The sequence below is a fragment of the Dasypus novemcinctus genome, chromosome 5, assembly GCF_030445035.2.
Source record: "Dasypus novemcinctus isolate mDasNov1 chromosome 5, mDasNov1.1.hap2, whole genome shotgun sequence".
In the NCBI taxonomy this organism is placed as follows: domain Eukaryota; kingdom Metazoa; phylum Chordata; class Mammalia; order Cingulata; family Dasypodidae; genus Dasypus; species Dasypus novemcinctus.
In genome coordinates, this window is record NC_080677.1 from 16,231,117 (window position 1) to 16,249,497 (window position 18,381).

Here is an 18,381-nt window from a genome sequence, read left to right on the forward strand (position 1 = left end):
TACTTCACTCAACATAAGGTCTTCAAGATTCATCCATGTTGTCCCATGTGCTAATACTGCATTCTTAATTACAGCTGAGTAATCCATTGTATGTATATACCACAGTTTGCTTATCCGTTAATCTGTTGATGGATATTTGGGTTGCTTACAACTTTTGGCAATAGTGAATACCACTGTGAACATTGGTATGCGTATATCTGTTTGTGGCCCTACTTTCGATTTTTCTGGGCATATAGCCAGCAGTAGGATTGCTGGATCATATAGCAGTTCTATAGTTAGCTTCCTGAGGAACTGCCACACTGTCCTCCACAATGGCTATACCATTCTACATTCCCACCAGCAGTGGATAAGTGTTCCCTTTCTTCCACATCCTCTCCAACACTTGTAGTGCTCTGTTTTTTCAATTGCCGCCAGTCTAATAGGTGTAAGATGGTATCTCATTATAGTTTTGATTTGCATTTCCCTAATAGCTCGTGATGTCGAGCATCTTTTCATGTGCTTTTTCACCATTTGTATTTCTTCTTTAGAGAAGGGTCAAGTCTCTTTCCCATTTTTTAAAATGGGTTGTCTTTTTTTTTTGAGATGTGAAATTTCTTTGTATATGCTGGATATTAGGCCCTTATTTGATAGATGGAGTGGCAGTTTGATATTATTTATGAATCCCCAAAAAAGAGAAAAAATATGTTTGTAAACTGCTCTGTTCCACTGGGTGTGACACCCTTTGGTAGTGTTAAATTCAGAGGTTTTCAGTTTTCTTAATAAAAGATTAGGGTTTTGACTGGACCACATCAGTGGGGCGTGACTCAGGATTGATCCCGGCCCTCTTGGTGGGCCGATATAAATAGACACTCACTCAAGAAGACACAACAGGAAGAGAGAGAGCTCCATAGACACAGCAGAGGAGAAGACTTTGATCCTGTGGCTCCGGGATGAGAGATGAGCCAGCCTATAGCTGAGAGAGAGGAAGGCTGAATCCTCACAGAGATCACCCACCATCTTGCTTCAACACATGGCAACAGACTTTGGTGAGAAAGCAGCCTTGAGTTGAACTCTTTAGTGCCTTGTAAGTGTAAGCTTTTACTCCAGATAAATACTTTTATTAAAGCCAACAGATTTCTGGTACTTTGCATTAGCACCCAATTTTGTTGATTAACACAGATGGTTACCAAATATTCTCTCCCACTGCCTTTTCACTTTGTTGACAAACTGCTTTGAAGTGCAAAAGTTTTAAATTTTGTGGCAGTCCCATTTATCCATTTTTTCTTTCGTTGCTCATACTTTGGCTGTAAGTTTATTTATTTATTTATTTTTAAAGATTTATTTATTTATTTCTCTCCCCCCCCTTTTATTTAATTATTTTTATTTTATTTTATTTTATTTTATTTTTTGTAATTTTATGAAACCATTTCCTACTACAAGATCTTGTAATTGCCTCTCTACATTATCTTCTAGGAACCTTATGGTCTTGGTTCTTATCTTTAGATCTTTGATCCATCTTTAGTTAATTTTTTTAATAGTGATCTTCTCTCATTCTTTTGGATATGGATATCCAGTTCTGCAAGCCCCATTTGTTTGAAGAAGCCATTCTCTCCCAGTTGAATGGACTTGGTGGTGTTGTCGAGTATAAGTTGACCAGATATACGAGGATCTATATTGCAACTCCCAATTCTGTTCCATTGGTCAGTATGTCTATCCTTGTGCCAACACCATGCTATTCTCTTTTCAACACACTCTGGCTTTTGTTCTGACTTCTTGCTCCATGGAAACTGCTTTGGTAAGGCTGCTGTGACCCCCACGTAGCTAAATCCAAAGATCAGTTTTATGCCTTCATCATACTTGGCCCATCCTCACTGTTCCTTCTTGCCTTGGCTTCCAGACCTTCTGTCTTGCCTGATTTTCCTCCTGCTTTCAGGCCACTGCTTATCAATCACCTTTGCTGGCTTCTCTTTTCCCCAACTCTTCATGGTAGAGTGCCCCAGAATTCAGTCCTGGGTAATTTTCTCTATATATGCTTATTCCTTTGGTCATATCCACCAATCTTATGGATTGAAATACCCTCTCTTTGCTCAGAACTCTCAAATTTAATATTGCAGCCTAGACCTCTCTCCTCTAAACTCCAAACTCATATATTCAACTTCCCATCAGACATCTCTCTTTTGATATATGATAGACACCTTCAACATGACATTGCAGAATTGAACTGAGCTTCACCCACCTCCAGCCAGCTCTGCCTTTTCCATCCCAGTTGATGGCAAGGCCACCCTTCCCGTTGCTCAGGCCTATCTCTCTCTCTCTCTTTGAAAGTGAGCTTTTCAGAATAGTAGTTGGATCTCATCATCTTGTCATTCTCCTGCTCAAAACTCACTAATGGGCCCACATTTCACTCTTTGCCAAGGTTCTTACTTCTAGTAGCCTCCAAGGCCCTGTATTCTCTCCCCACCCCCACCCCCACCCCCAATCTCATCCTTACCACTCTCCCCTTTGGCTTTCGGCTCCAGCCACACTGGCCTCTGGCTCTATTTCTTGTTTTTTTTTTTTAAGATTTATTTTTTATTTATCCCCGCCCCCCCCCCCGCCCCCCCCCCCCCCGTTGTCTGCTCTCTGTGTCCATTCACTGTGTACGTTCTTCTGTGTCGGCTTGGATTCTTGTCACTGGCTGTATTTCTTGGATGCACCAGGAAAGCTCTTGTCTTAGGGCTCCTTGCTCTAGCTTCTCCTTCTTCCTCGAAGGCTCTTCCCTGGTATCTCTTCTGCTAACTTCCTCATCTCCTTCAGGTTCATACTCAAATGTCAAGTTTTCAGTGTGACTCACCAGGATCACTCTTTTGCTTCCTGCCTGCCTCCTCCCCACTCCCTGTCGCCTGAATCTGCTTAGACCACTCTACTGTTTATTTTTCCTTAGCATTTACCACCTTCTGACAATGTCCTGCCTGCTTTCCCCAGCTAAACTCTAAGCTCCCATGGATTTGGATTCACTTCTGTTTTGTTTACTGATATAGTCCAAGTGCCTAGAACAGGATCTAATTATTAGACTCTTGTACCTCACAGGAGCTTAGTATATATTTGTTGGATGAACGAATTGGCCCTGATTTAATCTGATGGATTAAATTCTGTGTGTGATTAAAGGCATCTCTCTTCCTTCTTCTTTCGAGGGGCTGATGAGTTCCCTGGAGATCAAGGGTGGCAAGGTCTCTCCCTCGGTGGTGAGAGTGAGTTATCCTTCTGAAGGACTGCATTTCAGTGTGGCCAGTACTATGGTTTCTGCAGTTCTCGGAGGTCCCAAAGGACCTTTCAGAAGCAACTGTGGAACAAGCACCTGCATCTTGGTGGCCTGCAGTTTGCTGTCATCAACAGGACTGTAAACTATGTTCTCAGTAGAAGCTGCACTGAACAAACACAGAGTTAATTTTTAAAACATTGTCAGTGCTTTGGACGATCCACATTTTCATCCTGTGATTGTCTTCTCCTGGAACTTTCCGTTCCAAGGGGAGAAGCTGTGTGGGTGGCTTCTGCTCCACTGTGACATTTGCGTGCCGCCTCTAGCCAGCGTCCTCTCAGCTGGGGTGCAGCTGGGCTCTGGTTGCCTGGGACCCATCTGCTGTCTCCGCTTGGTCTCTCAATTGCCCCGACCTGAAATCCGTTTTTGCACTTGTTCGTTTCATGTCAGCCCAGTCCTGAAGCATAGCGGAGTTTGCTGAACGTTGATGGACAGTGAGTGATAGTGGGTGAAGCGGACCTCGTCAGAAGTTGTGAGATAGGCATGCCACCAGCATATGACACTCCAGCATTGTCTTACTGGACTAACCTAAGTGCAGGACTGGCACACCTCTGCAAAGGAGCTCATAATATAGTTTGTGTCAGTTTTAGAAACGCTCCTTTCTTGTCTAGGCTGATTCATCTGCATTTTTAAGATTGTTTCGCTCTGCAGTTTCGTTTCAGTCCCCACACGCCTTGGATGAACTGCTTTTTACCAATCACCCTTCCACTAAATTTAACGATTTTCTGCATTTTAAAGCCATAGCATGTAGAACTGTTGTGCAGGGGTCCAAGGCTCCCTTTCTGAGCTCAGCCTGGCTTCAGACCCTAGCTCTGCCATTTACTCGATGTGTACTATATTGAATTTCCTCATCTGCAAACTGGGGATCATAATGGATCCTAACTTACTTATTTCCCTCATTTGGCCATTCAGTTTCACTGCCCTGGGCTTCCATAAGGCCAGGTGATGAGATCTTTCTCTTTTAGGAAGGCAGGTGGTCTTTATTTGTTTGCTCCTTGGACATGCTGAACTCCTGCCCCAGGGCCCCTTTGCCGGCTGCCTCCCCTATCTCTGGGTTCTTCTCGAAGTTCTTGGTGTCTGGAGAGTGCTCATTACTCAGACTTTTGCCACTTCCCCTCCCCAGCCCTTTGCCATCACCCCTCCCCAGCTGCACCGGAACATGAACATGAACTCTGTAACGGGGACTCCCGAGGCCAAGTAGGGCAAAGACACGGGCTGTCTCCATCGTTGGGGAGCCTCAGCACCAGCCCAGGGCCTTCGGCACCAGATTAGGTGTTCAGTGCCTCCTGTGTGAACTAGGCAGGAATGAGGGAATCGATAAACAGTGTCCCCTTCCAAGGCCCCTGAGAAATTCACTTAGGATTGGAGATGGGCTCCTTCTTTTTGTATGCCCTTTCTATTTAATAGCTTGACGGTTGTCTTTAAATGTTGGGGGAGAGGTTTGAAAAGTGCATGAGGTTGCAAATCAAAACCACAATGAGTTACCCTTTCACACTCACCAGGATGACTACTATTAAATACAGACAACCAACCAAAATAGAAAAAAAGGGTTGGTGAGAATGTGGAGAAATTGAACTCTTGCATTACTACACTGCTCGTGGAAATGAATGGTGCAGCTGCTATGGAAAACAGTTAGGTGGTTCTTCAGGAAGTTGAACATATGATTAGTGTACCACCTGGCAATCCCATTTCTAGGTAAATGCCCAAAAGGTTTGACAGCAGGGTCTTAGACAGATATTTGTATACCAGTGTTCACAGCAGTATTAGTCACAATAGCTGAAAGCTGGAAGCAACCCAGATGTCCATCAACAGATGAATGAATAAACAGAATATACACAGTGCAATATTATTCAGCCCTAAAAAGGATTAAAGGGCTGATACATGCTACAGCATGGAAGAACCTGGAAGACATCATGCTGAGTGAAACAAGCCAGGCCCAAAGGACAAATATCGGATGATTTCACTTATATGAAATACCTAGAATAAGCAAATTCAGAGACACAGAGCCGATCAGTGGTTTTAGAGGCTATGGGGAAGGGAAAGGAGAAGGCAGGGTACAGAATTTCTGTTTGGGGTGATAGAAATGTTTTGGTAATGGGATGGTGGTGATGGTAGATCAACATTGTGTTTGTAATTACGCCACTGACTTGTATACTTGAAAGTGGATACAATGGGAAACTTTGAGATGTATATATATTAAAAAATGAAAAAGAGGAAGAAGAGGAGTTGAGGGGAGAGTCCTGGCGTCCCTGAGATGGCCTGTTTTCCCAGCACCCTCCTGGCAGCGATGCGCTGAGGGTCTGGTTTAAGGGATGTGGGTAACAGAACCAGGGGATCAATATCCAGCCTTCAACAGAAGTCCGAAAGGGAGCAAGCTAAACTAGTGGAAGATTTGGGAAGCAGTTCCTTTGAGAAAATGCTCCCTGAATTAAGTCTTGGACCTTTCATTTTTCTCTGTAGCCTACGGCTGAAGAAGCAGATTGTCTTAGACACAGAAAAGGTGAGGAAGCAGGTGATCGCGGCTGAGTTCAGACTGGAGCTGTGGGTCTTGCTGTTTGCACAACGGTGGGCTTTGGCCATCCTGGGCAGCTGTTTGCATGAATTCATGACCTGTTCTATTTCTTCTGAGTTGAACAACAAGAAGTTTTTTCTGGGCCAGGCACCTAGGGAGAGAAAGGGGGAGTAAACATGTACATGTATGCAGTGTGTATATATGTGTTTGTGGCCGAGGTTGGAGGATGCTCCCGGGGCCCTTGACTGCAGGGGCTGCCTTTGAGCTGAGGGTGGGGTGTGGGTGGTGGGGTGGAGTGGGGAAGGGTTGAGGAGCCAGGCTGGACAGATCTGTTGTCATGAAAGATTGTATGTGACTGGTGGGCCAAAAGAGGATTTGTCAGGGCAAAGCACACCCAGAATTGGGTAGAGGGTGTTCTCGGTGCCTCTCTTTGGAATCCGCCTCTCTGCTGGCACCTCGGTGGTTGGATCTTGGAGGGTATCTTTGAGTTGACACCAGCATGGCATGGGGTACAAATAATATGTTTGAACAAAATGTTAGAGCACATGGAAATAGGGATGAAGACAGACTGGCTGGGCTGCCCGTCCTCATCCGTCACCACACCTGGTTTGGGCGAGCTCGCTGGCCCGTGGCCCCATCCTCCTTCTCCATCTTTCTGACTGTGACTTGGAGCTCATCTGACAAGTTCAGTCTTGCTGCAAATAAGAGGATGATGCTGGGCTGGGACTGCCCAGGGTTAAGTGCATGTGCTGTGGGATTAGGTTCAGATTTCATTTCATTCCTGACTCTGCTGTGTGACATTGGGGAAGTTTCTTAGCCTCCTGAGTTTTGTTTGTCTCGGTAAAATGGGAAGAGTTACTGATTTAAGGAAATCAGCAAGGTGAAGGGGTTAGCACACTTTTGACATTCAATCCTGTTGTTGTTTTTAGAATTAGTATACATGGTAGTATGTACATTGGACTCCAGTTACTCCTGTATAGCAATCAATGCTTTTCTATATGCGTTCCTATATAACTGAACCCCTTTTCTTCCCCCAAAAGTTTGAGGGGCAACATTTAGTTTCTCAGCTCACACAGCTGGACTGAGGTCTGGAAGCCTCTCCAGAGGTTTAAAGGAGTTGGCCCAGGACGTTTTATTCATGAGATCCTCACTGGTAAATGGCAACACCTTGCTGGGTATAGACGTACAGGTAGAAGAAAGATCACGTATTTGTCTGTGTCTGATCAGCTGGCCCGAAGCTCTTTCTTATAACTTAATGGACTCAAAAAGTTGCACAGCGCGTGACTACGAGGTGATCACTGGATTGACAGACCTCAGCTAGGAAAGGCCATCCCACCGCTTTTTAGTCCCACTTCCTATCCATGTGGAGTTGGAAGTTCTACTGAGAACTAGCGTGCGTAGACCCCTTCTCATGTGCATCATCGTTTAATCCTCACAGCCCCCCCACTGCTCTTTCCCATGTTTTACAGCTGAGGAAGGCACTCAGGGGCTTCATTCGCCTCCCCGAGCTGAGTGTCCCGGGGCTTGAACCCTGGCACTCAGCAGCCGGGCCCCGGCCGTCACCCTCTGTGCAGCCCTGGGGGGCAGTGGATGAACACAGTTCATCAAAAACTAGCAGCCATCGGGCCGATGAAAGGAGAGGTCTGTGAACATGTGAATGTTCTTTTGTGAACTGAAATGGGCTTCAGTTGTTTTCTCTGTGTGTCAGGAAAGAGCCACCGTGAACTCCCCGCGCGTCCGGCAAAAGGCTGATTTATGAGGATTTGCTCAAAACCACCAGCTGGTTAGCAACACGGAGCTTTGAGCATTTCAAGGGGGAGGAAATGAATAAACCGGCGTTTGGGATGAAGCACATCAAGTCCAGGAGACTGCTAAAAGGTGAATTCAGTTTGTAGGAAGTTTTGACGTACAACACAGACATTTCTTGACCCAGTTTGGAGCTAGAGTTCTCAGTAAATGAAAAGCCAGGAAATCAGGATTTTTGGGTCAGTGCTTGTTTCTTATAGAGGAAAAGTGCCTAGAGAAACGTTTGTGTTGTTGATGGGCGAGTTTACGTGGTTTAGGTTGAATAAATGATAAAAAAAAAATCATTGCCTGAATATAAACAGGTGGTAGATATCCTTAATAACTAAACTTTATAAAATTGCCAGCTGCAATTTTTGAAAAATTAGAATGTTTCTATTTTAACTATTAATGCTTTGTGTATATATTTGTGAGTCTTTTAATACTGTGTAATACATGAAACCAGACTGTATTTAATTTTTTCAGTCAATATAAACAGAAATCCTCTTTTTATTGCCTTTTTGGTCCTTCAGAAGAAATATAAAATTAGGATATTATTGTAGGATTAACATAATGAGCTAAGATTTCTGTCATCCCACAGTAACTTCTCAAAAACAAAAGCCACAAGGCTGTGGTCAAGTATATGCCCAGCATACAGTGATTGAAAATAAAGAGAAGTAAGGACCCAAATGAATGAGGAGAGCTCTGCTTTAGTTTTCAGGTTCTCAACGTTTTTACTTTTCTTTTGAATCTCCCTGTGAGAAGGAACATAGACCTTTCCTGAAGACCCATACCTGTGTTTTGGTTCATGATGTTCCTAAAGAATTCTCTGCAGTTCCTTCTGCTTTGGGGGAGTTAGTGATTCAGAAAACCCCTTGTGCTCCTGAAAGGAGCCTGGCTTGGAATGTTCTGGCAGGGCCATTTTGGGATGCAACTGAGGAAAGGCAGGGAGCACAGGAAAATATAGAAATAGATAACTAGAGAATATCTATGATAATTATTTGCTTCTAAATCAGAATAAATAGGCATCTTTCTACAGGGCACACATCCATTTATGTTGTTAGATGTATTTCAGAGACCAGAAAGAAGTGGTACTGCAATTGAAAAATTCCCTTTTTAAGTTGGTGGATCTGGGTATCTGAGTGGAAAGTATGTGGGGGTGCTCTGTACGGGGTTTGTATTATTTTTGCAACTGTCCTGTCAGTTTGAAATCATTTCAAAATAAAAAGTATTTTTTAAAAAATAGCACTTTTTTAGACAATTTGGACCAGATTTAGGGCCTAAGTAAGTAAATTCAAGTTGAGGTGAGGGAAGACTGAGGGAGAGAAAAGATCTCAGTGTGGGTTTGACTTTTCAGCTTGTTCCTTTAGAGCAGTTCTTGCCCCCGCATCTGTGACAACTCCGCTGACCCAACCTGGTGCCCGCGAAGGTGCCACCTCTCCAAGTTAGCCAGCCATCATGTATTTTGTGAGCACTGCGGTGCATCTACCTGTGGCCGGGTACGTAATAGAAATAAAACCATCCCAGCTTTCCCTAGGCTTTTGAGGAGAGAGGAGCCCACCGTGCCCGGCAGTCTTCTACACCCCCAGAGCGTGAGACGCTGCCAGAGGCCAGGGCTTGGCCTGTGGTTCTGACCGCTGCTTCTGAGCCACAGGATTCTGAGTAAGAGGCTTCATCTCCCAGAGCCCCAGTTTCCACAACCATAAAAAGTGGAGTAATTGTTACAGTGCACAAGTTCCATGAGAAAGAATTTAGGTAGGTGAATGCAAAGCTCTTTGAGGATTGCCTGTTGCTAATGAAGTGCCTTGTTAATTATAACATGTTAACAGTAAGTGATGAAGTGGGTAGACTTTGCTCAAGGAAAAAATCTCCATTGCGCTGCTGAAAGGTCTTCCCTTACCCCTGGGCAGCTGTTTTGCAGGCACAGGAGGGTTGGGATGTCTCGGCCCTGGCTGTCCCCATGGCACACAAACTACTCAGGCTTGGAGCCTCTTGGATGAGTTAAGACAAAGGAAGGGCAGCACTAAATTAAGTGTACAGACCCATCCATTTGCCCCTCTTTAGGATAATTTTGAGGCCTTTTCATCCATTTAGCCCATTGAATACTTTATCATTTTAGGGTCGTTTTAGGAATGCTAGTCGTGGAAAATTTCCAACTCAAGGGATATTCCATGCTTTTTCTCCAACAAAACCTGTAATGGGGATCTAGCTGAACTTTAGCAGCATGTGTGAATCCTGCGGACTTTTTTTTTTCTTGTGGAGCAGAGCAGTTAACATTGCCTTCTTTTTAGAGTCAGTGTAATCACACACGGTTCAACCTTTGTGGTTAAAAAAAAAAAAAAGACCCCCATTTCTCTTCCAGAAATGACCATGTTAAAATGTGTGAAAGAATTCCTAGGAAAAAGCAGAGATGTTTCAGCGTAAAATCCTTCCCTTATACTTTCCTGAATCTTCAACATCTATCATGGAAAATATGCCACATGGTTTTTTGCCTAACCATTTGGAGGGGTCTTGGGTGCCATGACTTTGACATACCTGTGGAAGGGAGAAGGGAGCTTTGGAAGCTTATAAACGTGAAACAGGTTGTGAATAGCCCCAAATTCCAGGCCTTCCATTCCTAGTCCACTGCTCCTTCTACCTCAGCAAACTATGTCTTATAGTATTTCATCATGGTTTTCTAATAACAGAAGTAACAATGTCAAAAATTTGAAAAATACTGAAAAATGTAGCAAACAAATAAAAATCACCCCTGTTCTACTCATGTGTGGATGAAAATTGTTAACATTTTCCTGCATTTGCTTCTTGTCTTTTTTCTCCATGTGTGTATACTCACATTGCTTAATTAAACATAGTGACATTGGAATTAGAATTTTTTTTCTTAATTCCTTACGATTTTAGACTTTATCTCCCTCTCATTTCTCTTCATGGGAACAATTTAAAAAAAATTTTTTTTTAGAATCTTGGGGTTTTTACTTAGGAAGAAAGGTCTGCTCCTCATAGAAAGCTCAAAGGCACCATTTAGTGAAACCAGTTACTTGTATGATGGAAAAGCCTGAGATCACATCTCAGCCAAACTCCTGAACAATCTTTAAATTTTGCAATCAAGGCTGCTTTTGAATCTAAAACTTGCTAGAAGCTAAGGTAAGAAATAGGACAGAGTGAACTGATAATACAGTTCCTAGAGCTATATAGAGTTAGAAGAGCCGGAAAATGGTGTGAGTTTTCAATGAAAGACATTGCACAATTTTTATAGAGCCATGTAATTGCATGTAGAATGATTAATAAATAACTGTGTACTGAGTCAACTGGGTTGTTGCTGCAGGGGAGAGAGACAAATGAATCCTCACAGGTTATATTTTGTCTGGGGAATTAGGGTTAAACTGGGTGTGAGCCTACAGAATGTCTAATACCTCCTTCCCTTCCCTGCGGGGCTTTTAAGGAAGGAAAAAAAGGCTCAAGCAAATACTTGATTCTGGCAGTGGCGGTGAGCATGCTGGCATCTGTTTTATTTACCATTAATTCATATTTCTAAAACGATCAAGAGTTTTCTTAAACAGTCAGTAGGTTCTCTGTAGGAACTACCATATTTATGTTTAAGATAGCTCTGAAAAGAGACATTTATTTTTATAGCAAGCATTCTTTTTAGTATTTCTTATTTTAGAAGAATATTAGAAAATGCAGCAATTACAAGAGAATAAAAAACACCCAGAATTGAATTCCCAGAGATAATCACCACTGCTAATCCTTTCATTAATGACTTCCCCCCCCTTCCTTCTCCTCCCTTCCTCTCCTTTTCCCTCCCCTTCCCTTCCTTTCTCTCTTCTCCTCTACTCTCTACCCCTGTCCCCTCTCCTCTCTTTACAATAATTATGTCACACTCTATGCAGTGTTTTGCACCATACTCTGTTGATATTACTACAATTTAACTAATCTCCTATTGTTATTCTTTTAGGAGATTTCCCCTCCTCCTCTATTAAAAATTAAATGTTTCAGTGAACATCCTTGTAACTAAATCTTTTCACAGAATCCTAAATCACTCCTTTGGGTAAGCACCTACCTAGCAAGGGGAATATTATACAACTAGCTGTTTGTTTTAGATTTGTCATTATATACCACCACATTGGTGTACAGATAGGTAAATATTCAAAATGTTCTAATTTTACTCTAGTGTTTTCTCCTTTGCTCAACCTTTACCAACATTTTCTAATTTGATACCATGGTATAAAAAAAAATCATTTTTCAATTTTCATTTCTTTCAGTATGTAAGGAAGTCAAACTAGTTTTCATTTTCTTATTGGATATTTACATTTCTTCTTCAATGAATTGTCTCTTCATGTTGTCCACTCCACCACAACCACTCTTCTCTCTTCTCTCTTCTCTCTACTTTCCTCTCTCTTCTCTCTTCTCTCCTCTCTCCTTTCTTTTCTCTCCTCCTCTCTCCTCCTCTCTTCTCTTTTTGGGGGTTGTTGTTATAGAGTGGCATTTTGGTATATGTTGCAAATATTTGAAGGATTTTTATCAGACTATCTAAAATAAATAGCTCTAAGTTTCATATTTAAGAAAGATAATGACACTTGTGAATGGATGCTCAAGGGACACATCTGAAGAAGGCGGTATTTAGGAGCTGTTTAATATTTTTAGAACTGGCACTTAAGACTTTTTATTGGAGGGAATACACATGTGGAAAAGCGCACATATTATAATCATACAATTTGATGGAACCACCTCCGAGCTCAAGAAACAGAATATCACAGGTACCCTAGAAACCCCCATGATCTCTGCCTTCTAATAGCCTAGACTAGGTGCATCTGTTTTTTGCACTTCATACATTTGTTCTCCTTTGGTGACTGGTTTTTCTTTTGTTCTACATTATGTTTACGAGATTCATCCACATTGTGTGTAGTTGTTGATGTTCATTGTCTTTGCTGTGCAGTTTACTACAAGTTTTGAATCCATTTTACTATTGATCGTTGATGCCCATTTGGGCAGTTCAGATTTTGGGTTGCACATAGTGTTGCTGTGAATCTTCTAGTACATCTCTTTTGCTACCAATTTATACACCTCCTGGTGTTGGTGGTAGAAGAGACATTTTTAACAAACTTTCCTGCACCCACATCCTTCTTCTGCTCTCTCCATCTATACCTTTGAACAAAATAAAGAACAGTTGAGACTTGCAAAGCATAATGATCTTGTTTGGTCTTTCCTGGTCATTAGTTTGCATAAGGATGAGTGTAATGATGCTCTCTTAAGGTTCTGAGTTCTGATTTAAATTGAAGATAATGACTATTGGCGTCAGACTGAGCTATCATGTCTCACTGAAGAATTGCATTTTATGTCCTGTTTTTTCCCCTTCATTAGTTCTTCTTGATTTACCCTACTAAATTGAAGGTTCAAATTGTCTAAGGGGAAGGAGTTTATTAATTTTTAGGTCTTAACAAACAACCTTCCTAGTTTTGCTAGTTTAATGAAAAACACATCTCTGGGGTAAGAAATTGGACTTAGGCCATGCGCGAGCATACATAGAGGTTGAAAGGTATACCAAATCTGGATCATGCTGCTGTGTGATCGTTTGGTAGATTTAAATAAAAGACATTAAAAAAATTTATAGCTTTTACCAGCTCTGCGTCTGAATTTTTTCCTTTCTAGATTCTTTGGCTGGCATGAGTTTTGAAGTTCTGCCATATTCACTTATCAGCCTGTGGCAAATGCTGTCCTCACCACGGTTAAGATGAAAGGCTGATAGATTTTTTTTTTTTTTTTTTACTAAAAATCCATATGCCACATAAAAATGCCCTACCCTTTCAAGGTTACCTTTTTCTCTCTTTCTCTCTGTGTGTAGGGAAAAGGCAGAATTCTTCATTTTTGCTCTTTGAGCCATCAAGTGTGTATATAGCTATTTAAAAGTTACCAGTGCCACCCCAAAATGTCTACACTGACAGTGAGATGACTCAAGAAGGGTCTAGTGTTTGCTGCTGCATTTCCAGTTTTTGGGGTATCTCTGTAAACTATTAATCATGTTGTAGTCTTCTCATGTACCTAGGCTAAATCGCCATCTCCACAGCAGCTCTAGTGAAGTGAGGCTTGTCCTACCTATTGATCAGAGGAGAAGCTGACGGTGGGAGAAGAGAAGTCTGCCATAGAGTAGTTCATGTTTATTTTTCTCACCTTTTATTTTCAGACTCATTGTTTTAATATGCCATTAAAGGACACTAACCTTAAGTGGATGAATAGCAATATAACATCCTTAAATGATAATGTGGCAACATTTAAAAGGGGCATGAAGAATCAGAACCAGCCCCTGGTAGGGTGCTGTGATAGGAGCCTCTCCTTCTTCCCGTGTCTCTTGCTCTCTCCGCCGCCCCGCCCCCCCCCAGTCCCATTGGGAGCTAGTTCTTGGGGCATCTTGTTTCTTGGGGCCCCTTTGCAAGGTCCCACATGGTCACCTGAGTGTCCTGTCTGCTGGGCTTGACCCTGATTGGAGATGCTTACTGCTGCTGCAACCCCTGGACAACAACCAACTTGCCCTTGGGGCATCTTGTTTCTCGGGACCCCATTGCCAGGTCCCACATGGTCACCCGAGTGTCCTATCTGCTGGGCTTGACCCTGATTGGAGATGCTTACTGCTGCTGCAACCCCTGGACAACAACCAACTTGCCCTGTTACTCTCAGGCGGGGTGCACAGGAAATGTCAGCCCATTCATTCAATTATTTATTCACGCATACAGTAATTATCTAGTGCCTGAGGTGTGCTAGGTGGAAGGGCTACCACTACTAACAAGATCCAGCTCCTGCCATCAAGAAGGGAGGCTTGCGTTCTAGTAGTGGAGACAAGCAAGTAAACCAGCGTCAGGAATGCTCTGACATTGGGCGGGGATTGAACAGGCTCAAAGAAGATGGGGAAGAAGGGGTCTGGAGATGGTTCCTCTCACGCAGAGCCATTTTCAGGCAAAGCAATTTGCATTTTGTCTTGTAGTCTCTGGGGTCTCACTGAAGATTTTTGGGCGAAATAGTGGCATGTGCTTCTAGAAGATTTTCAGGCAGTAGAGTGAAAGGAGCACCATAACTTTGAACACTGCTTCAGTTTCCAGTTCTCCTTGAAGAGGTGGCTTTTGCACTCTTGAAAGAAAGATTTAATAAATGTGATTTCAGTATTCTCAAGGTCTCTTTTTCCCAATGTTTGGGGTTTTCTTCTATGATTCGAACCTCCTTTGCAAGACTGAGTCTACATTTTTGTCTGAACTTTTGAGAATGTTAGTGCACTTAGTAATTTTACAGAGCCTACTTCTTCACTTTTAAGGGTCTCTTAGATGTTCATTTCTGTATCAGCCCAACAGGGCCCACGAGAACTTTAAGACCTGATGTCACCAGCAACTTGTTTTCAGTGAGACATGGCCTTGTCATGAAGCAAATAGGGATTGAGGCCCCAATCTGTGCCTGCATTATATGTGATTGAATCCCATTATGAATTGTGTGGTATGTTTATATCCTATGGCCTGATCAGTGATAGTAAGAGATTCTGTTTCTTCTGTTTTTTTCATTTTTAAGTCTTCACATGGAAAAATGGCTCTATATTGGGCCTCAGGAATATGTATTTCTCAGGATATTTAAATAAGCAATTAAATAAAAATCTCCCTACCCCTATGTAAATCCCGAAGCTTTTATACAGTTAGTTTAACCCTTAGAACTTTCAAATAGGAACATAAGTAGACTGCTAAATTTCAGTGAGGAAGTATTTTACCGGAACTTTTGGTGGTTTTTGTGGCTGCCAAAATAAGGATTCTCTCAAGCCAAAGATTATCAACAGATTTGCTATACCTCTAGGAAATGCACTCTCTTGTCTAGTGCTTTAAATGTCTCATTTTCTTCATCATTTCCTTATTGCTTTTTCTTGCAATGGTGAGACTGCTCCTAGGATGGGGAGTTTCATTACATACTAACAAAACCTCTTTTTAGATTCCTTAAATTGACTAAAATATGGAAGTATATAACTATATTAAAATAGCACTTTTCACAACTTACATCTATATTGTGCAGAGCTATGTACAGGTATTTTAGTAATTTTTATCTGCTTATACCGTTAAATTTGAACTTATATTTTTTCATACTCTTTGGTTTCTTTTCCCCCTCACCATGAATTTCAAGTGTGTACAAATAGACCCATTATAACTGTGAAAGAAGATTTAACAAGGCCTGGATATTAACAATTTGGAGTCATTCAAATTTAAATGGCAGAGAAAGGTAAGCAGAAGATTACTGGAACAGAGCGGGAAAGCTTGTGTTGGAGCATCAGTACAGAGAGGAGGCTTTTAAGTTTACCAAACAGCAACCCTGGGAAACACTATAGACAGGGTCAGGGGTCAAGTGCAAGCCACCAGAGGTCAAGGAGAGACTCGGGGGTTGTGAAACCTTACCATTTGCTCAACAGTTCTGATGTATAAAGAAGAGGGTCAGTGTATTGAGTGGAGGCCATTTTGGGTCCAAAAAAGATTAAAAAGATGGCAAGAGCTGCATTTGGAGAAAGGGTGAATCAGAGAGTGGTAAAGGCCAGTTGACGATAGGTCCCAGCATCCTTTGGGCAAGCTCGGGTTGGTGTGACAGTCCAAGGCAAGATAGAGAGTACTCATGAATGTGGGGGAAAAGGAGGAACAGAATGAAGGGAGGCAAGTGTGTCGAGATAAATGTCTCTCTTGGTTTTATTCCAAGTAAGTTATGAGCCCTTGGCAAGGAATATTATGATCCGAATATGACAGCAAGAGGTCAGTATTGCAAAGAATCAGAGTTTGGATGAAAGGTCTGTAATTTGTGAATGCAGTGGTTATTTGACAGGAGAAAACAGGTTTATGGTGTCGATTTGAAGATTAGAATGAAGATATATAAAAGTGTTTCCTCCTGCCTTTCCTGGACGCTTCCTCCCTGGGGACTTCCAGAGCCAATATGCAGAGAAAGGAAAACGAATGAGAATGAGCTTCCTCGACTCCGATTGCTTATAGTGAGGGCAGATCTTTTTGAGTCAAGGTGCACTGTTTCGGCGTATCAGAGTAATTATTAATATTGTGTGGTTCAGTCAAATGTATACATGAGGGCTTAGGTTGACATTGGCCAGCCTTGTTTGAAGATTTAAATTAGAGGAGATACACCTAAGACTTTCCTGTATTAGTCATCCAAAGGGGTGCTGATGCAAAATTACCAGAAATTGATTGGTTTTTATAATGGGTATGTATTTGGGGTAGAAGCTTACAGTTACCTGGCCATAAAACGTAAGTTACTTTCGTCACTGGTCTTTTGCCACTTGTTGGAGCAAGATGGTTGCTGATGCCTGCCAGGATTTGGGCTTTCTGGGTTCCTGTCTTCCTGGAGGTCATTTCTCTCCAGGCTTAGCACCTCTGTTCTTTCCACAAGGTCAGCTGTAGACTATGAGGCTCTCTAGGCTTTGCCTTTCTCCACAAGGCCAGCTGTAGACTATCAGGCTCCTGGCTCTCTCTCCCTGGGACTTCTCTCTGGGCTCAGATGCTTGGCTCCTCTGTGTTCTTACTTCCCAGGCTCCAGCTCAAAACTCCAGCATCAAAACTCTTAACTAACTCCTCTGTTCTGTCAAGTAGTTTTATCTGTGAGACTTCACCCACCATGGGCGTCGGGATTCTATGTCCTACTGATGTGGCCCAATCAAAGCCCTAATCATAATTTAATCATGCCTAGGCACAGACCAGTTTATAAACATAATCCAATATATGTTTTTGAAATTCATAAACCATATCAAACTGCTATACTCTTCCAAACTGGATCTTGTCCATATCTCCTCTAAGAAGATCAATGTCATCTCTATGTACACTAAAACACCCGAACAAGACCCTTTTTGCCTTTCTATTGGCCTTCTCTCTTCACTCACTTTACTGTCCACCCCATCCACTGTGCTAATCCCATAGCCTGTGCTTCTCTTCTCTGGGAGTTTCAGGTCTAGAAAAATCAGTTACATGGGCATTGAGGACAGCAGCCATTTTATTTTTACTTCTTTTAGAAGGTCAAGTTTTGTGCAGGAACACCTAGTCTTTGTGCAGAGAATGCATGGATGCTGGCTGCATGAATCAAATGTGGAGAATGGCTTCCAAGTGTGGTTTGGATTGTGTGTGTTGACTTTGTCTGCCCTAAGCCCAGTGGACCCAATTTTTCATGTAGGTTGCGGAAACATTCTCTCGGAACCCTGAATGTTAGAACCTTTGCTTCTGCATTGAGCTAGGAGATTCCCATTTTGGTGGGAACAGAAAGTCTCGGAACTTCATTCTTGGATGTGCCTCCCCATCCCAAAGAACAAAGTCAACCTGCCTTCAAAACAGATCATTTGGGGATAGTTGGCTTAATGGATGGCACTGTCCCATGTACTGCAAAAAGTAAAAAGTTCATTGAATTGCTCGACATGGGGAAAAGCCCTGTATCAGCTTTAGCTTCTGGAAGAATATGGAACTTTTGACACAAATGGATATTTGTTTATTTTCTGACTGTCCTTAAAACAAACAGCCAAACTCCCAACTGCTGACACATCCTAAGCTTGATCAAAAAACAGACTTTGGATAACACATGTCTCAGATTTTATATTTCAAATCCATTTTTTTGTCCCAGGGCTAAGCACATTCTGAGAGGAAACAATTGAGTAATGTCTTCTACCTTCAAGCTTATGAGTAAAGCTGAAATCCTCTCCACCACACCATATGATTACCAGGCTTAGAATCACAGGGAACTGGTTTTAATCCAATACTTGCAAACTTTTGTCTTCGGCGAAATTAATTTCTCTAAGCCTGTTTCCCTCATTGGTAAA

The 18,381-nt window shown here is 42.2% G+C and overlaps 1 protein-coding gene across 7 annotated transcripts in view; it reads left to right on the top strand.

The window, feature by feature from the left end:
- The window catches only part of GLI3 (GLI family zinc finger 3), a 285,033-nt gene that overhangs the window by 60,422 nt on the left and 206,230 nt on the right, over positions 1–18,381 (top strand). The window contains exon 1 of one of the 7 annotated variants that reach the window (XM_071215082.1): positions 7,477–7,667. The exons of 5 other annotated variants lie outside the window; for them this stretch is intronic. In XM_071215082.1, the coding sequence (XP_071071183.1) occupies positions 7,613–7,667 (55 nt within the window). In that variant the 5' untranslated portion in view covers positions 7,477–7,612. Of the gene's footprint in view, positions 1–7,476; positions 7,668–18,381 lie in introns of those variants that run through there. One more of the 7 variants, XM_071215081.1, reaches the window with a different exon arrangement.